This window comes from Ambystoma mexicanum, chromosome 7q, assembly GCF_040938575.1.
Source record: "Ambystoma mexicanum isolate Mex_15411 chromosome 7q, UKY_AmexF1_1, whole genome shotgun sequence".
Taxonomy (NCBI): Eukaryota; Metazoa; Chordata; class Amphibia; order Caudata; family Ambystomatidae; genus Ambystoma; species Ambystoma mexicanum.
The window spans coordinates 564,036,239-564,050,919 of NC_090941.1; the positions used below are offsets into that span (position 1 = coordinate 564,036,239).

General features: G+C 44.9%; 1 protein-coding gene across 1 annotated transcript in view; it reads right to left on the minus strand.

The window, feature by feature from the left end:
* DHRS12 (dehydrogenase/reductase 12) overlaps positions 1–14,521 on the minus strand; it is a 294,416-nt gene extending 279,895 nt beyond the window's left edge. Inside the window, exon 1 of the mRNA XM_069639734.1 lies at positions 14,272–14,521. Within this exon, the coding sequence (XP_069495835.1) occupies positions 14,272–14,327 (56 nt within the window). The 5' untranslated portion in view covers positions 14,328–14,521. The remainder of the gene's footprint in view (positions 1–14,271) is intronic.
* Between the last annotated feature and the right edge of the window lie 160 nt (positions 14,522–14,681).

Below are 14,681 nucleotides of genomic sequence, written 5' to 3' on the forward strand. Positions count from 1 at the left end.
AATCACCTGGCTCGGTGGGAGGCTCTCTTCCCAGGACTCATGCTCACGCTCAAAACGTGATAGTCCCCGAGGCTCTGTTGGATCCAGTTTTCGAAAAACACTCCATGGAGGTGCCCTGTCTGTCAGGCCACTCAGGCGTATGCTACTCCGGCGGGAATCGCCACCCGCATCATCCTTTTCAAAGTAGCATGGGTGTACTGTTGCGAGTATGTCCTCATCCACTGAGAAGCGTTCCTCAGCTCTCTGGCAAACTTCCTCAGCTCTCTGGCAAACATGTTTTGCAAATCCTGTCGCAGGAGCTCCACATCTATGCCCACTGCATCCATCCTGTGTTCTAGCTGTGTCCCCGCATCTTGGATTGCTTTCAAAATGTCTTTCTTCCAGTTTTCTCCCCCGGGATCTCTGGCGCTGCCCTCCCAGCTGCGCCCCCAGTCATGTATGCATCCATCCGGATTTCCTCCCTTTGTCCTTTGACATCTCTGCAGGGTCTTCTCGCGCTTCCGTCTGTGGTTGCAGTGCTATACGTCACTGGTTTGGGGCATCTGCAGTACCTTTCTTGGCCCGTCGTTCCCCACTCAGCAACAGCTTCTGTTGGTCACACGAGTTACCCCTTGCAGGTTATAAGAGCAAGAGGTGAGGGTGTGGGGGTGTGAGGGGACCTCTACACACTCCTGTCTGGCTATCCCCCCTCCTGGCTTCGGTGCCCCCCCACTACCTTGGGCCACCACTCTGCATGGGAGGACCCATCTTCAGCTCAGGTTGCTTTTCTCAGGGGCCCTGGGGGTGATCCTTGCCGGCTCCCCTTACTGCTGGAGGGTGTCAGGGTACTACACCCTCTGCCTGAACCTCATGGCGGCATCCACTGTCCCTGGGGGCCGCTCCCCTGTGCTGTACTTCTGACTATGAATAATTGGCCGTCTCCAATCGGAACTTAGTAGTACTGGGCACCCACAGGTGCAATGGGGGTACTAGGCCAATGTGCAAGCTTCGCCTATGTGAACACACAGTGTTCCCTCATACTAGGTTAGCTGCCCCTGCAGCCCTGGCTCCCTGCAGGGGTGGGGGGGGGGGGTTGGGAGCAGGAGCTGGAGCTCTCCCAGCCTGCACCAACCACAATTACAACCCTGGCAAGCCTGCTATGCTCCCGTACATTTTCTGTTGCAAATTTCCACCCCCCACAAGGCTGCTCCAGCTCCGGGGCCAGCCGTCCACAGTCTACTCCGCTCATCCCGCTTGGGTATTAATTAGCCATAATGTTCGCTCGGGGCCACATCAATTACACTTTCATTAAATTCTGCACCTTCTCCGTAGCGCAGCTGTGACAAACTGCCACCAGCTGTGCCCCTCGCCTTCCGACTGCATCAAAACCAAAATAAGGGTCATATATGTTAGCAGATTTGCGGCCCTTCAGCGAAGAGCGATGTGGAGGCAGCCTACTCCATGCTCTGCACCACAGCACCCACCCCCTTTCCTCTTCCCCCGTTACTTGTATAAGGGGACAATTCTAGCATTGGACCAAGATACCAGTGTCTTGCCCATCTTGATAATAGAATGAATCAAGCAGTGAAAGAATTGCTGGCCCATATGTCAACTGCCTTCCTAAACAATTCCACAGGAACCATGTTGGGACCTGGGGCCTTTCCTAATTTCTGCAGCTCAATAGCTTTCGTAAACCTCCTGAAAAGAAAAGCTCAGGGCAAATATGTCCCTTTGATACTGAGATGTTACTATATATCAGTCATATCAATATCTTCGTATGGTGCATATAGATTATGTGTCGAACCTACTCATTCTCAGGGATACAGCACTGCAAATGATTCTTTTCCTCCTCCCTGGCAATAGAGACCTTTCTCCGGAATGCAGCACTATCTTTGCTCTTAGACTCCTCCAGTAGCCCATGCCACACCTCATTATCAAACTCCCTTTTTTGGGAACTAATCAAATCTTCGTAATGAGACCTGCAGAGATACAAAGCTACCCTGTCACATGAATCATTTTTCTTAGCCAATTCGATGACGTCTTTCTTAGCTTTACGGCAATCGCGGTCATGCAAGGTTTCTGGGGGCACAGTAGAAACCTTTTCCGATTTGCAAGACTTAAGAGACCACCAGACTTATCTTTGTGATCATAGATTCAAAAAGCGGGATCATGCATTCCACAGTGGCATTTGGGCTTTACATAACTCTAGCTCTGGCAGTGCTTTCTCATGGATGACAGGTACTAGATTATCATTAACAATGGTTTGCCATTTTATTTTCTTCCTGACAGTAATTCCATAAGTGGACGTACCATTAACCACGGAGCAAAGTATCTTCTTCAGCGCAAGCATCACACAAAGGTCTATGGTCACTCTTTAATCTGGAGGCAACCCACATGTCCAGCAGCATAGGCCAATTTCCCAAAACTCACAAGTGCATAATCTATGTAAGAAGATTGATTAATTAATTAGTGTCAAGTAATCAAGGCTTCCATGAAGTAGAATGGTACAAAATAGAAATAAGTAAAATAGATATCAATTCAATACATCGCTTCGAAAACCTTGTGTTGATCTCCTAAAGGCTCTTTTGACAGGCACGAGAGTGGATTTTGAATTGGTTCAGAAAGAAAGCTGCTAGGGCACAGTTATGTTAACGTTAAGGTTACTTGTACCGTGCACCATCACCACCGGAGTGGTTCCCTGGCGAATCTGAAAAAGGACGGTGTAAACAAGGGAGGCTGTGGTAGCGGTTAGTAGGGTGCAGTGGGAATAGGAAAGTGAGATATGATGTTTTGTTGGCAGCTTCAGTTCGGTTTTCACTGTTCGCTGAGATTAGGTGCGATTTTTGAGTCTGAGCGATTCCCATGTGCTGTTGTGCATGGTTATGTGTCGTTTATATGTTGTTGCAGTGTGGTGAAGTATGTGCAGTTTTCTGTGCAGAGATGTGGTCACCTGAGTTTCTATAGAGGGAAGAGTTTGCAGAAAAAGTAGATTTTAGTATTGGGTTTACAACATTTATTCTTGCTCTTTTGCTTTGGTTTCTGTGGTCGCCATCTATGACCATCCCGTGTGCTTTGTTTGGCATCCTAGTCGGAAGGTACGTAGCAGTGTGGTAATTATCTTCTGTAGAAGTCTAGCGGTATGTGGACATGGGTTGTGGAGGTGTGTTCCCTCCAACCTAGGGTTAGAAATTGTTAGGTTAGGAAGGTTATGGGGAGGTCCACCCAAGGGTTAGAGATGGTTAGGAAGGTTATGGCATCTCCCTGGACTTTTAGATGGGGTCCCTGCCTAATGTGGTATTCCTCTGTAACTTGGCGGTGTGTGCACGCATGAGAGGTCCAAAACGTCCTCCCTACGCCCACCAGTTGGGGATGGTTAGGCAATGGATTGTAGGTCCCTCCCTGGGCTTCCTGTTTCTGCCAGAAGTTATGATTCCTACTCTTTCCCTTCTGATTCTGGGGTGAAGAGTCAAGTTTTTTGAATTCCAGATGATCCCTTGTATTGCATATGTTTTTTGGTAGGGAATTCTATGTTTTAGGAGCCAGGTGCGAGAAAGCTGCTCCTCCGAATTTCCTTTTATTGTATGGTTTTGTTTCTAGGTGAATGTCGTAGCTTGAACCGAGTGGTCTTGCTGGATGGTAGATGGTAATTTTTCTTCTTTAGGAACTCTGCTCCTCGGCCATGGATTTCTGTGTGCATTATGCACATTGCTTTGAACCTATTCACTGTTTTAATTGGTAGCCAGTGTAGCATTTTCAGTGCAAGGATGTGTTCCCTTTGTGGTAGTTTGAGCAGTAGTCTGCCTGCTGTGTTTTGGATACTCTGAAGTTTCTTTAATAGGCGTTCTGGCATTCCTAGGTATTTATGAGTGTGATGATGGTGAGTGTTTTGTGGGTGAAGGAGAGAAACGGTTGAATCCTTTTTACAGTGTCCAGGAGGTAGAAACATTGCTTGATTACAGCATTTACTTGAGGCTCAAGTGTTAGTTCGTTGTCCATCAGGACTCTGGGGTTCTTTACTGTGGTCGATAGGGTCGGTGCTGTGCCGGTGCTGTGGCTAGTTTTGTTGGCCATGGGATCTAGTGGCTGTTTTTGGATGTAACCATTATTTCTGTTCTGCCAGGGTTGAGTTTGAAGTTGTTTGTTTGCATCCAGCCGTAGAGTTCTTGCAGGTGTGCGTTTTCTTCGCATGTGTTTTGCACTTTGTAGATGGTCTGTGTGTTATCAGCGTAGTTGTAGCATGTGAGGCCGTGTCTTTTAATGAGCTTGATTAGTGGAGCCAGGTATATGTTGAAAAGCAGTGGAGATAGGAGGGACACTTGTGGGAGGGACTCTTGTGGCACTCCACAGGTGGATTCCCTTGGGGTGGATTGGTGCAGACTGTTTCTGTTCTGTTAGGAAAGATTTAATCCAGCGTTAAGCTAGGTTGGTGATTCCTATTTCTACCAATCGCCTGATGAGGATGTCATAGTTGACTGTGACAAAAGCTGCCGAGAGATCCAGAAGTGTTAGAGCTGCACTTGTGTCCGAGTCTGCATTAGCCTTCAGGTTGTCCCAGATTGAAAGCGGTGCCGTTTCTGTTCCTCTCATCGTTCTGAAGCCTGCATGGGCATGGTACAGCAGAAGGTGTTCTTCCATGTAATCTTGTATTGTTCTTTATATGTAGGTTTCGAACAGTTTCGCTGGATAGCAGATGATTGAAATGGGTCTGTAGTTGTCGAGATTTTCCACGCTGCTTGCTGGGTCTTTGAGGAACGGCTTGATGCATGCCGATTTGAATGATCGTGGTACTTTCCCTCTTAATAGTGATTGGTTGAAAAGGTTTCTGTAGTGTTCCATTGGGTGCTCCTTGTGCGAGGATTGATTTGGGGATGTCTGGGGGGCAGGGAGACGGCTTTGTTGCCGTTTCTTACCAGCTTGACACATGTCCCCGCTGATATTTGGGGAAAGTTTTGTAGTGTGTTCCAACGATCCTTGGCTGGCAAGGTCAGCTGCGTGTTGTGGTAGATTGGTCTGTACAGTGGTGGATGGAGCCGATTTTGTTCTTGAAGTGATCTACAAGGTTTTTGCATAGGTTCAGTGAGGGCATGGGTGTGTTGTTGCAGTCGGGGGGAGGGTGGTCTCATTTCGTTTATGATGTTAAACAGTTCTTTTTGAGTGTTAGCAGCTTTGGAGATTCTGTTATAGACTTTCTTTTGGGCCTTGTGGTTTTCCTTTTTGTATGAGCAGATTTGTTGTTGGAATTGTAATTTCTTTGCCTGGTCGTATTTTTTCCCTCCACTCTAGTTCAAGCGCTTTGTTTTGTCTTTTCATGTCGCTGCAAAGCAGGTTAAAACATTTTGCTGTTGCTCTTTTGCGTGATGGGGTGAAAGGTTTTCCTTGGAGAGGTCATCGATTGTTTCGGCTATCCACTTGTGCAGTAGTTCTGTTTTTACGTCGAGGTCAGCTTCATCCAGAGCCGTTGTCTATGGTTTGTTGATTTCCAGTTGTTCCATTAGGTTGCTAGCATTGATGGTCCTCCAGTTTCTTTTCATGATGGTGGTCAGTTAGTCCAGTTGTTTGGCTTTTGTTCTGGGTAGCGCGATTACGAAAGGGATGATGAGGTGATCGCTCCAGAGGATCTGGATTGGTGGAAATGACTGATCTTTTACAGCACTGAATGATGGAATGGATACCTAATCCCTAGGACCAAATTAGCTAACATTTGCACCAGTGCTAAGAATTGAGTAGATTCACTTAGCACCAGTTTTATTGATTGGGCAGTACGGAATGGAGCAAACCGGACTGGTTTTGTACCAATTCAGATAAAAAAAATTAAAAAAAAGTTATTTCACTGTTTGTTATGCTATTTGCTGCATAACATAAAAATAAACATGTTTACTAAGATTATGTTACACCTCATGCACAATGAAAACTCATTTGTGCCCCAGTTAAAACAGATTTAGATTAGATGGAGCAAACCTGGTTTCCACAATAGACTCCACCAGGAAGAGGCGGCAGGGCACAGAGGCAAACCACATGAAGATAATTAATTGGAATGTTTCATCATCTGCTTGCAAGAAACGTGGTTAGAGAATTCCAGGCTGCTTAGGGACCTTTTCCCGGCATTTGATTTTTATATTGGATATGTGTAAATCTCAGTAAGGCAGATGGAGAAGGGGCCTAGCTATGTTGGTGTGCTTGTCACTACCAGGGATGTCTGCAAAATACATCCAGGCAGATGACCTTGTATTGAGCATTGGTACATTCAGTATGGCTCAAATGGATTAGCATATTCTCTTTATTTTAAATGTATATATTCCCCCTAAGGCCCAGGAGTTTAGTAGTCCGAGGGATGGATACCCCCTGAGAACATCGATCAAATTAGCTCTGGAGGGCAGCCTTGTGTTATTGGGAGATCCCAATGCCAAATTAGGGACTCACCTGTTAGATAGAGATGATGAGCCCTCAGTAGAGAAGATTTTAGGTTTCCTGAGAAGAACATTGAATAATCAAGCACAGGATGCTATAGGGAAGGTGATTGCTCAATTAACGCACTCATTTACTAGTCAAATTAAACAGCCACTCTAAAAGGGGGGGAATATACCAGTGAAATCCATGCATAAACTTGGTGGGAGGAAAATAGATTATGCCATGGTGGAACTACTCTCTTTTAAATAAAGAGAAATCATTTAACGTTGTTGAGAAGTGGGAGAGTGATCACAATCCTATGACAAAAACATGATGCACAGGGGATAGCTATGAATCAACAACCTGGGCTAATTACGATCCAAAGTACAAAGAAAGTTGAGAGAGACGAGTGATGCTGCTTATGCAACACCCGGAGATACAAAGGCCAAGGACGACAATATGTTAAAGATAAGGATTATAAAAGGGCTATCCCACACTTTGAAAGCATGATGGGATAGATTAGCTGTCTCTCGGGATGGGTGTACACTAGTGGAAAAAAATGGAAAAAGGCAGGGGTGCCTCGTGGTTCGATGTAGAGTGCAGATATGCAACATGGAGGTTGAACTAAGCAATAAGGGGAGGCATCATGCAGGCTAAGCTTCTACACGAAGAAAAAAGTACCTATAAAAATTACTAAAAGAAACTAAACAAATCAGTTTATAGAAGAACAGTGGGATTTCCTACACACAAAAGAAGACTAAAATGTTTTGTAGATTAATGGCAAAGGGATTTGCTGGAAATAAGGGAGATATATGCTCTGTCCCCCAGACAAAAATCACACATTTTGAAGGAGTGTTGAAGAATGCAGCAAGTGCTAAAATGGCAATGAAATTCGTAGAGCAAAAGTATGCAGAGAAATTAACCTTCACCCAAGTGGAAACAAAGACATGTCCTGTTTAGAAAACAGGCAAAGCAGCAGGACCAGAGAGGATAAGACCAGAGATTTTTGTCTTGATGTCAGAATGGTGGGTGCCTGTCTTACCTCAAGTTTTTAAATGCAGAAGTGGCTACCTGGAACTGCCCAAAGTTGTGGAATTGAAGTTTACTAGTACACATTTTCAAAAAGGTAAAATAACGGACCCTCACTGCTACCGTCTGATTTCCCTCCTTGACATCTCAAGTAAAGTGTTTACAGGGTGTCTGGCGTCTTGCTTACAGTTTTGGGGATTGAATAACAGATGGCCAGATAATCAAGCATGGTTTCGGAAGGGTTTTTCGGCACTAGATCAATGCTTTGTAATACAAACGATTATTGAGAAATACACGAAGTGAGAGGTGGCAAAGTGTATCCAGCCTTCCTGGATTTAACCAAAGCATTTGATTCAACCAATAGGAACTTACTATGGCCAAAGCTGGCTGAAATGGTGTGCCCCATAACCCAATACAGATGATACAGCTGGTTTATGGTGATACCTCTGCATCGACCCGCTGCGCATGGGCGAACAAATTCTCAAGGGATATTAGCGTAAACAAAGGCGTCAGACAGGGGTGCCCATTAGCAGTGCTTTTATTTTCACTGTGCTTATATGGTTTCAATCCACATGACTCTAATGCTTAAGTTATGGCACTGCAAAACGAAATGGGGTTCAATATAGTGCCCTGCTATATGCCAATAGACTTAACAGAAGGGGGGGCTACAGCAGAGTCTGTTGTATGCAGATAAACCTCAAAAAAACTAAGATTGTGGTCTTTGGAAAATGCAAATATAGGGGCAGGTGGTGTATCAATCAAGAAAACATAAAAGTGGTATCTGCATACACATATCTGGGGGTCTTGTTCTCGAAGGAAGGGTAATGGTCCGCTCTGGTGACCTAAGTAACAAAGTGGATGAAGCCAGTCTGAGAGCACTTGACAGATTTTATTACCTGTATGGGGGGAGGGGGGCGAGGAGGTTGGATGAGTGCATTGAACTTTAAGAAAGCTGGTGGGGTCATCTCCAGCAACATCAGGGAATGCTCTACGACACAATCTTGGGGTCCCCAGTACGAGACGCCAGGCCCACATCCGCTTCATTGGGCCTCATTTCGAGTCTGGAGGTAAGCCTGCCGGTGATACCTCAGGCACCGGTAATTTTGTAAGTCCCCATTTCCATGGGGTCCCACAGGGACAACAGTGCCTGTGCTTCCGTGAAAGCCTGCGGGCGGGTGCCGTTCTGCCCGCCAGGTCTGACCCAGGCGGGACGGCAGAAGCCTGCAGGTCCGTAGTGTGCTGGTCCGGTAACAACGGTGCCGGCAGGCTTACCGGCACCTCTGTTACCGGACCAGCACACGTGTAAGGAGGCCCATTGAGTTGTATTTGAAAATGCACTTTGAAGACTATGAACCCCAATATTAAGAATGCCCTAGTGGAAATGTGTATTTGCTCAGCAAAGAGGAAATATCAATGGCTTTCTGAGGAGGCAACGGTGCTAGAAAAATGGTGTCTGAAGAATTCAGAGCACCCGAGTAGGTTGTCTAAAGGGCAAAGGAGAAGGGTGGTTTTAGACGGTCCCGAAAAAGAGGTATGGGTCAAGACTCAGGAATGTCTACGAAGGCTCCGGTCGATGAACCTGTACAGGAAGAATTGTGATGTAATGGCATCCTGAAACTTTATTACTAAGATAAATTCCCATGAGTGCAGGAGAACCATCAGGCTAAAAGTTTTACCAGTGCGTACCAGAACCCTGTGGCTAGGACCAGATAAGAAATGTCCATGCAGGATGGGAATGCCCTGGTATATTGTAAGTTTTATTTATGTATGTAAATTGTATACAGGATTAAGAAGAAAATGGTTCAGACCACAGAAGTTGCAAGAAGGCAATGTTTTTAATGATTCATTCAACAGATGAGGATTTTATGTTTGTTTGCCATCGGTTTGCCTAAGAATCCCTGGGGATGTATATATGTTGAGAAGACCGTTTTTTTCTTTTTTTGCTAAGTTCATAACCATTTTATTTAGTCACTGTATTTATGTATTGATTTATAGGGGGCCGAAGCCCGCAGGCATCAGGGTGCACAAACACAAAGGACAAACATACAGGAGCGGGACAAGCGCGCAGGAAAGACCAGCGAGGCAAGGAAAGTATTAGATCAAGGTAGAGCTTTGAAGAATTTTAGATGACTAGAGCAATCTTCAGTTTCTGACAAAAAATATTGTATTCCTTTGTCAGTCTAAGCTCCAGGGGCAGGGCATTCCAGATTTTAGCAGTCCTGGTGGGGAAGGCTCTTCCCAAACAATTGGCGAGAGAATTTAGGAATTTTTACTAATGCCAAAGTGGCTGAATGCAGTTTCCTTGGTGGCTCGTCAAAAGAGACCAGATCCTTAATATAGACTCGATCGGTGCCATATAACACTCTGCGAGTTAGTGCAGCAGCCTTAAGTTCTAGCTGAGCGGAAACCAGTAGCCAATGAAGATCTCTCTGTCTATCCGAGATATGCTCGCTTCTAGATTTCTGTGCAATAATTCGGACTGCAACATTTTGAAGGGTTTGCAGGGTCTGAAAGTTCTTCCTATTGGCTCTAACAGATCATTGCCATAGTCTAATCACATCAAGACCCCTGCGTGGGTAACAGAGGAGCAATTGGGGGCAGACAGGAAAGGGCACAGGTTTCTCAACCGAAGATAGTATGACCCATTCTTTAATGTGAGCATCTGCACTGAGCAGCGGGTCCAGATAGAAGCCCAGATTCTTAACACTCTGACACTGAGACCAGGATTGGACAGCCACGAATAGAGAATTATTGAAAGCTAGAGTGTAATTTTGCTCGCGCATGCTTGGTACCAAAGACCAGCAGCTCGGTCTTATCCCCATTTAGACACATCCAATTCTTACTCATCCAGGTCTCAATATGAAGATAGGTGGTCTGAAGAAGGCTAGCGTCCTTGGCGTAGTCCCGAGACAGCTCAAGAACTAGCTGGGTGTCATGAACATAGTTTGACATAGTTTGAGAAATACACTCGAGCTCATCTAAAATATAACCAAGGGTTTGATACAGAGGTTGAATACAGGGGACATACATGCTCCCTGTGGGACCCCATGAGAGATGGGGAGAAGGGAGAGGTAGGCTCACCCCAACATACCTAGGATGTGCGATTCTGAAGGAACGATTTCACCCAGGAGTTTGGATCTGATTTTATCCTGCGCCTTATCTACCTTAGCATTAAAGGCACACTATGTCAGAATAGACTTGGTCTGTGGGGACTGTAGTAATGGAAAGGGCACTGGGTTTTTCTAGAGATTTAACAACCTGAAATAGCTTTCTAGAACTGTAATTCGCTTCCTCAATCTTTTTGTCATAATTGTTCTTTTTCGCTTCATAAATAGCTGTCCTAAAGGCCTTCTCTAGAGTCTTCCTTTGGTCTTTATTGTAAATGGACAGGCATTTAAGCCATTTGGTCTTGGCCTGACATTTTCCAACTTTCAATTGGTGCAGATCTTGTGTAAACCATTTCCCATGGGAAGGGTGGTCTCTAACCAACTTATTCCTAACCGGGGCCACTCTATTCAGCAGAGATCAGAAGTGTGTCAAAAATGTCAATAAGAGTAGAAGAGAACCCAAGTCCGATGTGGTCGACATGAAACATTCCTTCAAATCTAGGTGCGTAACTTTCGTGAAGTTCCGAATATTTAGTTCTCTGTGTGTCGAATAGTTTAGGGAGTTGGATTGGAGTAAAAAATGAAAAAACAAATAATTAAAAAAATAATAATAATAATAATAATAATATGATTGTGGTCAGACCAAATACATGGCGAGATGACCACTGCGTTAACTACAGGATTATTTGCCACAACCCAATCAAGGCTATGACCTTTAATGTGAGTGGGGGCACTATTAAGGACATACAAGTTAGTGCATTTTCTAAGGTGGTTGAATGCTTGTCGGCAGCGTCATTAAGCCAGCGATTAAAGTCCCCCACCAACAGTGTGGCGCAATTAGGTCTTTAGTTTATTGAGAAGGTGGAGAAGGTCTTGGTCAAAGTTGGGTGTTTTAACTGGAGGACGGTAAAAGAACAAGGTTAAGGCAGCTATTCATTGACGGAGTCAGTTTGAGGTGAAAAATTTTACAATCATGAGTAAACAAGGAGATTGGAAGAGGTTAAGATGTCTTCTTTCTATAATAGCTATCCCCTTTCACCTCCTTAGCCTGAAAGGTGACTGACAGAAGGTGCTATAACCCTCAGGCGTAGCCAGCTCAATCAGAGGACCACTGGGTTAGTTTAACCATGTTTCTGTGAGGCACAATACGTCGAGATCTTATTCCAGGATATAATCATTAATGTTAGTAGCATGTTTAGGGAGTGAACGCGTGTTAAGTAAGGCACAGTTGAGATTAGTAATAGCCTTGTTGATTGTTACAGTTTTGGCAGGAATATCATGTGGGGAATCCTTATTGCATTTGTCAGGGCCTAAATCTGTGCGCAATCATCATTACCCAATGGGATGGATTTCGCCAAAGGCAACACATCTAAGGGATCTAGTCTCAGAGACAGATATTTGTCCACAGTAGATAGTCAGCTAGCCTTTTTAGCCACAAGCAGTAGGTTAAGACTGTTCAGGTAACCCATATATAGCTAACCTAAGGAACTAGATGCAGGCCCAGGTGGGTTAGGAGCTGCAACTAGCACACACAGGAAGCTATAACAAGGGGGTTGTCCTACCCTCTATGAGTTAAAGAGAGTGCAAACATAAATTAAATGCAAACTGGTTATGGACCCTTATCTTATGAATGCCCATACAATTGGGGCAGCCATTGTGGGCAACAACACACTCACTGTTGTTAAACACCAAACTCTTACTCATACGAAAAGTGTCAGCTTTTTATTATTCATAGGCTGATACTTTATCTTTTTAAAAGATGTTGAGTATTTATATATACACATCAATACATGATAACATTTCATAGTGTACAAACACCTAGCTATAATGAAAATTCAATGTTCCATGTTTACAGATGGCCTGCAGTGCAAACAATACACTTGAATATTTAACAGGCAGTTTATTAGTAGGTGAGATGTGCCAATATAATTAGGTGCAGGAAACACAGGGTGAAAAATGCGGTTTATGGGAGACGTTGGTTGTAAGTCTCCTGAGCCCGGCTAGTCTGACCTCATATTTGGTCTACGTCTGAATAGGGATGTTAGTAGTATAGTTGCAGCATTCAAAGCAGCCCGTGGGAGTTTCTGGGTCTGCAAGCGGCTGACGTTTCGGCAGAGATAGATGGAAGCCTTCTTCTGGGGCCAACAAAGTCAGGGAACTCACTGAGCGTACTGCGAGTAGGAACAGATGAGTCAAGGGGATATCATCGCAGGGCACGCTGTGAAGCATGAGAAGTCACGATGTATAGCCGTGGTAGCAGATGCCGCTGGATAGGCGGAAAGCCCGTAGGGATCAGTTGGTGGTTTCCTAAAGTGGGGACCGTGATCCGGCTGGATCCAAGGTAAAGCGTGGATGCGGTGTGAGGGCAAAGCCCAATGAGGGTCAAGTGTGAGATCTCTTCTCGGAGGGAGATAGAGTCATCAAAGCTGGATGGCATAGGTCCGTGAAAAACGAGTTCGCCCTCTCAATTTCGGGTCAAGCAGGAGCAGGAACGGCGTCCGGTAATAGCACACACAGGGCCCGATTCATGGAAGTGTTTTATAATGGCATAATCCCATAGGAAAATGTTCCATGAAGCAGGCCCAAAGTGTACTTAAGCGTGGATATACTGCCTTATAGGAGCACTTTTAAAGATACTGACACTATGAAAGAATACAGGGAAGCAGGAGAAATGCACAGCCACAACCTGAGGACCTAGTGACAGGCAAGTGCAACTAATAACAGATTAGTATCTCATGTGTAAGTGCTCTGGCAAAGGTAATTGCATACAGTAATTCATGATCTGTGGAGAATACCTGGAGAAACGATTTCGGGAGAGTACGCAAACACGCACATTCTGGCGATGACTGGGCTTGTCTCCGCTACGCCAGATCAATTTAGATGTATTTAATGGTGTTAACCAAATAAACTAGGATTGACAATTAATTGCCTATTAGACAAGCAGCAGAACTGCTGTCAAACCCCACCCCTGGGTTAGCATTTTGTACAGGGACAGCATTTAGAAAACCTAAACCCTGGGTTCACAAATGCATGGAGGAACATAAACTGTGTGTTTGGCTTTTAGTTATTCTCTTGCCATTAAAAGGGAGACCATTTAAAGCATGTGATTGTGATAGAAAGGGGAGTCACTGTGCACGACCTACCCCTGTGTTGGACTGAGGGACTAGAGTAATTCAAGTGATCCATTGGCGTTAATGGTAATTAAGAGTTACAACAGTCCGTAACAATGGTCTTAAACATGCATTAATAATTACAAATATGTAAAGCGTAAACAGTATAGTACTACAGGGTAGAATTATTTTCGAAAACATGTAGATGTTTCCTTAACAAGATAGGCGAGTTACACCTCAATTACATGAACACCTCTTTTTCCTCACGTCTAGTAAATGTTGTACATGAAGATTAAAAACAGCACACATGAAAGTCGTTTAAAGAGAAATGCGCTTCCGGAAAATTGATCTTTCCTGCATTACATTTGTCCTGTGGGCGAAGGGTCATGGGTGCGCAGTTATGAAAGAAGCGTTGTCGCCTTGCATAACATGGGCGAAGGGGCTCTTTGGTCTGTTCCCTAAAGCGTGTACTTTGGGGCTTCCGCGGAACCAAAGGGGCAGACTGCAGTAGTTATGAGAGTTTTAGGAGTAGAGATCTCGCAGCGCTATACAGAACATGCTATTAATCCAATACACGCTGCGAACCCAGCAAATAACCTGTCCCCAGGTATCCCCCTGGTACCGTTTCTACAGCTGCAAGCAGCCTGAGCAAATCTTACTTGGTGTATTCTCGCAGACCTTTCAAGAACCACACGGTGTTCCTGAATAGAGACATAAGTAGCGCACGCTCCTGGCAGGCGCCTGTCAGCTGGGTTCGTTCGCTCTTCTGGCACAGAACCACTCTGGGCACCGGCTGCGCTACTACTCCAGGGACTGAAGGCGATGCGGAAGGCGTGGCAACAGTGTTACCAGGTTCTAATCTAAATGAACCAAAGACCGATCGCCCATGGAAAGGCGCCCAAAACAAGCTCCTTTCCAGCTAAAGATGGCGACTGTTTAACTGTGGCTATTATAATGGGCTAGGATTTAAACCACCAGCGTGTGTTAAAATCCATGCTGCCGGTGAGAATCATTCAAACGCTGGTTAATGTTTTGTTTAGAAAACCACATAGTAGTGAAAATATAAAAT